General features: G+C 39.2%; 1 protein-coding gene across 24 annotated transcripts in view; it reads left to right on the plus strand.

Moving 5' to 3' along the window:
* Positions 1-6,962, plus strand: part of ZNF606 (zinc finger protein 606) — a 42,724-nt gene extending 35,762 nt beyond the window's left edge. For 13 of the 24 annotated variants that reach the window (XM_019711553.3, XM_088800411.1, XM_088800419.1 and 10 more), the window contains one exon: positions 4,163-6,962. In XM_019711553.3, coding sequence (XP_019567112.2) covers positions 4,163-6,150 — 1,988 coding nt within the window. In that variant the 3' untranslated portion in view covers positions 6,151-6,962. Of the gene's footprint in view, positions 1-100 lie in introns of all 24 variants that reach the window. The other 11 variants (XM_074315457.2, XM_088800422.1, XM_074315456.2 and 8 more) reach the window with 9 other exon arrangements.
* Positions 6,963-9,850: the final 2,888 nt, after the last annotated feature.

The raw sequence follows: 9,850 nt of genomic DNA on the forward strand, positions 1-9,850 counted from the left end.
ATCGTATATAGCTATTAACAATTCCTTTTTCCATTGACTCTATCCTCTATGCCACAGACAGTTCTTTAAAAATATATATATATATGTTTTTTTAATGTAGGTGTAATGTATTCACAGGGCTGAAAAAACTTAAAGCTATAAAATAGGTAAGGTGAAAAAAAATCTCATTATTATTCTCTCCTCTTACCCACATTATTCTTACCCCCAAACATACACACACACACACACACACACGCAACCAGTTTTTTTTCACTATAAATTTTTGAGTTATTAGTGGTTGCCGTGCAGATTATAATTAACATCTTAACCTATAATAGAGTTTGGATTAATACCAATTTAGTTTTGATAGAATTCGAAAACTTAGTTTCTGTGTACCTCTGTCTTCCCCTTTTTATACTATTGTTGTCACAAGTCACACCTATACATTGTGTGTCCCTCACCATAGATTTATAATTGCTATATGTAGTTGTTTTTTAAATAAGATAGAAAAAAAGAAGTTGGGCCCGCCCGGTGGCTCAGGCAGTTAGAGCTCCATGCTCCTAACTCTGAAGGCTGCCAGTTCTATTCCCTCACGGGCCAGTGGGCTCTCAACCACAAGGTTGCCAGTTCAATTCCTCCCGTCCTGCAAGGGATGGTGGGCAGCGCCCCCTGCAACTAAAATTGAACACGGCACCTTGAGCTGAGCTGCTGCTGAGCTCTTTAAAAAAAAGAAAAAAAGTTATAAACCAAAAATGCATTTACGGTCTTGCTATATTTACCTATGTAATTACCTTTATTGGTGTTTTATATTTCGAGTTACTATCTAGTGTCCTTTCATTTCAACCTAAAGGGCTCCTTTTAGCATTTCTTGTAGGGCAGGTTTGCTAGCAGCAAACTCGCCCAGGTTTTGTTTATCTAGGAATGTCTTGATTTCTCCATTTTTGAAGGATAGTTTTGCCAGATATAGAATTTGTTATTGATAGTTTATCTTTCTGGCCTCCATAGTTTCTGATGAGAAATAAGCTGTTAGTCTTATGAGGACCACTTGTCTGTGATGAGTAGCTTCTCTCCTGCTCCTTTCACGATTCTCACTTTGGCTTTGGCTTTTGGCGGTTTCATGTGTATGCATGTGGCCTTCTAGATTCCTAGGAATATGTTAGAACTTCTCAGAGTCCCCATGGACGTCTCACTCCTTGGCTTTCCCCTTCATCTTTTTGATTTGTGTATTGTTTGCCCCAACTGTTTCCTTTCGTCTCAGATAGTAGCAACTTTAAAACATTGCCTGAAAACGTTTGACAGATAGATACCTCTTCCCTAGAAGCTTTTAGCACTATTCGAGTTCCTGACAAGCCTTTTAAGGGGGATCTTCCAGGGAACCACCAGACAGGTCAAATAAAGGTTATTCATTGGGGACAAGGCTTTGATAAAGCTCCAGCTGTGTTCTGCTCTAGTACCAGAAATATGGGCTGTTATTTTCCAAGGTTACTGCTGAGTTTGGGAGCCAGAGATGGGACTACGGTAGGTGAAAAATGCTATAAAGCTCACTGTTATTATAAAAATTCAGCCTTTTCTTTATTAAACTCTCCCTGGGTTGCTGCAAATCTTTGGTTAATTTATAGAATTCTGAAGCAATTGATTCTGAGTTTCTGACAGTTTTTTGGTTGCTTTCATGGAGGGACAAAATTTCAGAGGTCCTCCTTTTGCCATTTTCACTGACACCTTATCCCAGGTAATCATTTTCGGTATTTATGTTGCATGTTTCCAGAGTTTCTTTATGCAACTACAAGCATGTAGGGATAGGTAGTTACGTTTCACCTTTCGAAAGGTAGAATATGACATACACTGTTCTGTATCTTGCTATTTATGATTTAACAATGTACCATACCTCTCCTTGAGTCCTGAAGATGGATGACATCTCATCCACTTTAATGAAGTAGTCTTTTGTGGAGTTGCCCCCTATTCAGATCTGAAACCTTATAAGGGCTCCTGAATTCTGGTGGCTTTAACTCTCCCACCTTTAGTGCTGACCATTCTAAGTTGCCATCCTGAGCCTTGTGGTTCCACCACTTCCATTCTTACACTTCTATCATCTTGCAAATCATCTCAGACATCTCCTTGATCTTGATACAACCAGGAATCTCATTGCTTCCTTCTGGATTATGTCTCCCCTTCTTCCTAATATGTATCCTTGGTACCAGCCTTCAGTGAGTCCTCTAAGCTAGAAATTGAGAACTTTGGTAGTAAAAGGGGAAAAATGGTGTATGGTGAAGACAGAACAAGAAAAACCTAGAGAAAAAGGACAGGGTCTAGGTCCTGTTGTGTACCTGCAGCTTTAGACCCTGTGGTAGGCTGAATGATGACACTCCCCCCAGAAAAACATGTCCACTCCTAAACCTGGCACCTTGTATGGCAGAGGGGGCTTTTCAAATGTGAATAAGTTAAGGACCTTGAGATGAAGAAATGATCTCATATTATCTGGGTGGACTCCTCATAATCACATGGTCCTTATATGAGTGAAGCAGTAGTGGCAGAAACACAGGGAGGAGATGTGGTTGACAGAAGCAGAGGCCAAAATGATGTGCTTTGAAGTTATGAGGTGTGACAATTAAGTTCGTGAACGTGTTGCAATGATGTTGCTAACCTTTTTTTGATATCAGAGGGATTATTCATTATGAATTTGTACCAACTGGACAAACAGTTAATCAAGTTTACTATTTGGAAATGCTGAAAAGGCTACGTGAAAAAGTTAGACGACCTGAATTTTTTGCCAACAATTCATGGCTCTTACAGCATGAGAATGCACCAGCTCACACGGCCCTGTCTGTGAGGGAGTTTTTAGCCAGTAAACAAATAACTGTATTGGAACACCCTCCCTACCCACCTGATCTGGGCCCCAATGACTTCTTTCTTTACCTGAAGATAAATGAAATGTTGGAAGGAAGACATTTTGATGACATTCAGGACATCGAGGGTAATACAACGACAGCTCTGCTGGCCATTCCAGAAAAAGAATTCCAGAATTGCTTTGAAGGGTGGACTAGGCGCTGGCATTGGTGCATAGCTTTCCAAGGGGAGCACTTCGAAGGTGATCGTAGTGATATTCAGCAATGAGGTATGTAGCACTTTTTCTAGGATGAGTTCGCGAGCTTAATTGTCCTTGTAGAGGAAGGAGGCACAAGCCAAGGAATGCAGACAGCTTTTAAAAGTGGAAAAGGCAAGGATATGGATTCTCCCCTAGAGCTTTTGAAGGGAAGCTACTTTGATTTTTGCCCAGTGAAAGCCATTTTGGATTCTGACTTCCAGACTGTAAGATAGTAAGTTTGTGTTATTTGAAGCCACTACTTAACAGGTGTGATAGTTTGTTGCAGCAGCAGTAGCAAATTAATGGAGGAGACCTCTTCAGTTGTTGGAGGATTGATGCCTCAGCAATGATGACAGTTGGCTTTATATATTGAATTTGCCAGACATTTCACTGGATTCACAATCTCATTTCATCATCAGAAAAGTCCTCTAATGATAGTGGCAGAGCCAGTATTTAAATACAGATTGTCAGATTATAACTTGTGTATCTGTCTTATCACAATATACTGCCTTTCAAGTTCATCTCTTATGTCATTGCTCCATAAATGATTCTGTAGTTGTTAGAAGAAATTTAGGAGTGTCCCTAAATCATGTGACTTTTGCCCTTTGGGCTAATTAATTTTGTGTTATTGACTGAACTCTATGGAGTAGGAAGTAATGTGATAGCATATTTTCATAGATAACATCCTGGCTTGAAGCCTCTGTTGGTGATTTCTCTTAATGCTACCCCCTCCTATTTTGGCAGGTGTCAAAACAGGGGATCAGTAGGGCATTAGAGCACATAAATAAATTAAGACACCTTGGTAATTTAAACATTATTTGCTAAGGGCCTTGCTCATCTGTTGTTACCATGGATAAATATTCCTGAATGGACTTTATCAGTATTTAAGCAAACACTTTATATTCTGATTACTTACTTTGTTCACTTTTCACTGTTCTCTTTCCTATTGTGATGTTTCTGTGTGTTACAAGTTTATTTGAAAACAAGTTCAGTCTTGCCTTTTCAATAATATGGACCAAAAGAAAAAAATCTCACTTTTTCCACTCTATTTTTAGAAGTTCTTTCTCTGTGCTCTCACAGCTTTTTTTCTGTTTGTTTCAGAAATGATGAGAAATCTTGAAAGCAAAGCATTGATCCCAACGCAGAACATTTTTGAGGAAGAACAATCCCATAGCATGAAGTTAGAACAATATGTATGGGGTGATCCTTGGTTCTCCAGGTTAGAAATTTTGGGATGTAAAGACCAATTAGAAATGTACCACATGAACCAAAGTACAGCTATGAGGCAGATGGTCTTCATGCAAAAGCAAGTACTGTCTCAAAGAGGCTCTGAGTTCTGTGAATTTGGGGCAGAGTGTAGCCAGAGCTTAAACTTTTTTCCATCTCAGAGAGTTTCTCAAATAGAACATTTCTATAAGCCTGATACAAATGCTGAAAGTTGGAGATGTAATTCAGCCATAATGTATGCAGATAAGATTACCTGTGAAAGTAATGATTATGACAAAGCCTTCTGCCAGTCTGTGCAACCTATTCACCTTGCAAGGATGCAAACTGGAGATAATCTTTTCAAATGTACTGATGCTGTTAAATCTTTCAATCATATACTACATTTTGGTGATCATAACGGAATGCATACAGGCGGAAAACTCTATGAATATAAGGAATACCATCAAATCTTTAACCAGAGCCCATCCTTCGATGAACATTCAAGACCTCATATTGGAGAAAAACAGTGTGGTTACAAAGAATATGAGAATATCTTTTACTTCTCATCCTTTATGGAGCATCAAAAAATTGGTACTGTAGAGAAAGCATATAAATACAATGAATGGGAGAAAGTCTTTGGGTATGACTCATTCCTCACTCAACATACAAGCACTTACACTGCAGAGAAACCCTATGAATACAATGAATGTGGGACATCGTTCATCTGGAGCTCTTATCTTATCCAGCATAAGAAAACTCATACCGGAGAGAAACCCTATGAATGTGATAAATGTGGAAAAGTTTTTAGGAATCGTTCAGCCCTTACTAAACATGAACGGACTCACACTGGAATAAAACCCTATGAATGTAATAAATGTGGAAAAGCCTTCAGCTGGAATTCTCATCTTATTGTGCATACGAGAATTCATACAGGAGAGAAACCTTACGTATGCAATGAATGTGGGAAGTCTTTCAACTGGAATTCCCATCTTATTGGACATCAGAGAACTCATACTGGAGAGAAACCTTTTGAATGTACTGAATGTGGGAAATCTTTCAGCTGGAGCTCCCATCTTATTGCACACATGAGAATGCATACTGGAGAGAAACCCTTTAAATGTGATGAATGTGAAAAAGCTTTTAGGGATTACTCAGCCCTTAGTAAACATGAAAGGACTCACTCTGGAGCAAAACCGTATAAATGTACTGAATGTGGAAAATCCTTCAGCTGGAGCTCCCACCTTATTGCCCACCAGAGAACTCACACGGGAGAAAAACCCTATAACTGTCAGGAATGTGGCAAAGCATTCAGAGAACGCTCAGCTCTTACTAAACATGAAATTATTCATTCTGGAATTAAGCCTTATGAGTGTAATAAATGTGGAAAATCCTGCAGCCAGATGGCTCATCTTGTTAGACATCAAAGGACTCATACTGGAGAAAAGCCCTATGAATGCAATAAATGTGGGAAATCCTTCAGCCAGAGCTGTCACCTGGTTGCTCATCGAAGAATTCACACTGGTGAGAAGCCCTATAAATGTAATCAATGTGAAAGATCCTTTAACTGTAGCTCTCACCTTATTGCGCACCGGAGAACTCACACTGGAGAAAAACCATATAGATGCAATGAATGTGGGAAAGCATTTAATGAGAGTTCATCCCTTATTGTACATCTGAGAAACCATACTGGAGAAAAACCCTACAAATGCAATCATTGTGAGAAGGCTTTCTGTAAGAATTCTTCTCTTATTATTCATCAGAGAATGCACAGTGGAGAGAAACGCTTTATATGCAATGACTGTGGAAAAGCTTATAGTGGTCACTCAGCTCTGCTTCAACACCAGAGGAGTCATAGTGAAGAGAAACTCTGTGACTTGAATTGAATTGAATTGATGAGAGATTTTCTTTTGTACATTTGATAACACATTAAAAAACCCCTACAAGTATAATCAAGAGGGGGAATTTTTTAGTAAGAGTTCAGTAAGACTTCTCCCTTTATTACTAAGTAGAAAATATCTTCTTAGAAGAAACCTATGAATGAAAAGAATAGAAGAAAGCTTAGCAGTTCTGTAACTCTTATTTAACTTCAGATAATTACAGTGAAGAAAACTCCAAACTCCTCTCATGGTCCATCAGTAATCCTACTTGAGGGAATGTAGGGAATGAGATATATTTTAGTAAGAAGTCTCAACTATTTGTGGATCAGAGTGCATTGTTAAAGAGAAAACCTTATGCTAGGAAAAGTGTTTCGGGTGGAAACACTGTTTTGCATCAAGCTGGAGTATTAGATGGGAAGATTTGCAATAACATTTGGTGCATAATCATGAAAATACAGATTCTGTTATTAAAATGTGAGGGTCTAGGTGCCCTTTAAGAAATAGAATATGGAATAGTAAATCTGAATTTAAGAAAAAAAATAGTATTGAATGGGATATTTACTGTTGATAAAGATTAACCTTAGAAAAGATGAGTAAATGAGATTTCTAATGATAGAAAGGTTATTGCCTAGAAGTATAAGACTGATGTTGTTGGAAGAAATGGTGATACTTTATAACCCAGTGTGTTGTTGTCCATGGTTTACTCATTCCTGCATTGTTGGACATTAGTTTGTAATTTATTTTAGGCAATCACTATAAGTTATAATTATGAACAATGCATACATAACCTGGAGGAATAAAAAGGACACAGAGTTGTATATACATATCTACTATGACACCTAAAAAAATGTATATGGATAAGGACTGAAAAGACATATGGAGAAATTAACCCCGTTAATTTTTTTTTTTTTTAATTTAAGATTTAACACAGCACTTGCCACATGCTAGGCTTTGTTTCAAATGCTTTTCAAATATTAACTTGTTCAATCCCCTTGGTTCTATAAGATAGGTACTATTATTATGCTAATTTTACAAATGGAGAAACTGAAGTGGAGATGTTGAGAAACCTACCTAAGAACACAGAGCTAGCAAGGAGTGACGCTGAGATTGTTTGGCTCCAGAGTTCATGTTTTTGACCACTATGTTACACCTCTCCAGTGATTCTTCTTCCCCTAATATTTTTTGTCTTTTGTTCAGTGTTTATATAGTAGATATTTGATAATAAAAATCAAGAAATTCCTAAACAGTGAAAAATAAAGTTACATGGCTCTCTTTCCTGAAGGATTTCTGGTAACATGAGAGCTAAACTCCCTTTGGAATTTGAAGTCTGGATTGGACATTCAGGAGGACTGCATTTTCTAGGACCTGGGTTCCCTAGAATTTTACCTCCCACAACCCTGAGCATTATAACAGAATGGGCTGGAGGACTTACTGGAGGTTTGGGCAAGCCAGAGGAATGCTCAATGAGGCAGAGGGCAGGAGATGCCATTGCACATGGGAGCACTATTCCATAAGTTCTCCCTTGAAATCATGTTTATATTTTCTTTATGTTCTCCAGATGAAAAGATTGCTTGATCACAGGATTCAAAAGGGAAGGGTGCTAACCAGTCCCTGTGGAGTGCTCTTTGAGTGTTCACAGGGGAAGTGGGCAAGATGGATAGGAGGATTTGGGTGGCTTCTTTCCAGTTTACAAATACGCCCTGTATTTCCCTAACATAACGCCAACAGTCCTTCCTGGATATTCCAGGGTATTGGACTTCCAGGGTATTGGTGAGAAATCCAGGGTATAAAAGGTTCATCTAGGTCCATGACTCCTCAGTGGTTGACAAACAGTGGCCTCCTGGTGTCAGGGGATGTTGTATTCACCATATGACTAATGTCTCTGGAGCTTACATAGGTAAGTAATATCTGATTCCCTACATTTCAGGGCTTAATGCATAGTGTCACCCAATAAATGTTGCAGGAGTAAATTGAAGTAATTGAATGGATTTCTTATGTGATTTGAGCCAAGATGCTTGGAGAGAATCGAGTTAGCAATATCATCTCTAAGAGAATGCAGCCTAACGTATCAAGTGTCATACTGCCAATATGTGGGTATTGTCTTCTAATACCCAGTGTAATACACTGAGTGAATCCAGATTCTCTGGTTTAGGGACTCCAAGGGGTTTCATAAGTCACACACAATATTCCACAAGCATCCTGACAAGTTATTCTATAACTCTATTACCAAGATTAGTGTCTTTTAAAATCCCTTGAACAAACCTTACCTCACACTCACTCCTGGCAGAGGACTTTGCTTCCTATTTCCCTGAGAGCACAAGCAAGCAGCAGAGGCCTCCGTGGTATCTCCTCCTCCCTAACCACTTTCCAGTGTTGGTGCCTGTTTCATTTTTTAATTTTTTTTAAACTTTATTTAAGTGTGTTTTTCCAGGACCCACCAGCTCCAAGTCAAGTAGTTGTTTCAATCTAGTTGTGGAGGGTGCAGCTCACAGTGACCCTGTGGGGATCGAACCATAACTAACTGAGCTAACTGGCCGCCCCGGTGCCTGCGTTTTAGAAAGTAAAATGCCTCAAGTTGTCTGTTCTTTCTGTCTTCACTTCTTTTCCAGTCTTTGTTGAACCCACTCCAAGCCTAACTTGCTGCCAGTGGCCTCCAGGTTGCTAAGTCCAGTGGTCAATTCTGTTTTCTTCCTTGACACCAGCAGTGTCTTAGCTAATGGATCATTTTGTCCTTGAAACATGTTCGCCTGCTTTTAGGACATCCCTCCTGCCTCGTGGCCTTCATTTCAGTCTCCCCACCACCCTTACCTCTCACTAGCAGGGTGCCCATTTCCTTTCTGCTCAGACTCTCTTGGTGACCTCATCCAGGCTGGAGGCTTTAAATAACCACAGGATGGTGATGACTTTGCTTTTAAGGCAAAATTCATCATTTTTAAATGAATTTTGAAAATTTCCACACCCTGTAAGTACCGCTGCAATCAAAACAGAACATTTTCACTTCTCCAAAAAGTTCCTTCATGTCTTTGTAGTTAATCCCTCCACACCCCACCAAGCCCTGGGTAACTGCCTATCTGCTTTGTCACTACGTATTAGAATCATCTTTTAGAGTTTTATGTAAGTAGAGTCACACAGCATTCTATTCATACACCAACTTTTGGGGCTGGATTCTTTTGCCCAGCATGTTTTTGGAGGCTCATCCATGTGGTATTTTGTGTCAGCAGTTTGCTCCTTTTTTTGCTGAGTAGCATTCCATCACGTGGACATGCCACATTAGTTATCCTGTTCTGTAGAAGGACATTAAGTTGTTTCCAGATCTTGGCGTTGTTACAGCCACTGTGGACATTTCTACAAGGCTGTGTACACAAGTTCTCATATATCTTGGGGGAGAATGTAGGAGTGGAACTGCTGGGTTGTTTGGTAAGTATGCGGTATGATCAAAAAACATGGTGAATGTTTAAATTTAAAAAAATAATTACAGTAAAAGACACATTGCCATTAATTCCCCCTCAGAACACACTTACCCCATTGTTCTTGCCACTTTCTGAAGCAGTTCTGGAAGTCCTCCTTCGTGTCTAGTTGCACTGTTGTGACTGCCTCCATATCCTGAATTGATTCAAAATATTAAAATGTTTCAAAACCTTTCATGGTCATTTTGACTTTGGGGAAGAGTCGGAAGTTGCATGGTGCCAGATCCGGTGAATAAGTG

The sequence above is a fragment of the Rhinolophus sinicus genome, chromosome 8, assembly GCF_057876585.1.
Source record: "Rhinolophus sinicus isolate RSI-liver-muscle chromosome 8, RSI-T2T, whole genome shotgun sequence".
Classification (NCBI taxonomy): domain Eukaryota; kingdom Metazoa; phylum Chordata; class Mammalia; order Chiroptera; family Rhinolophidae; genus Rhinolophus; species Rhinolophus sinicus.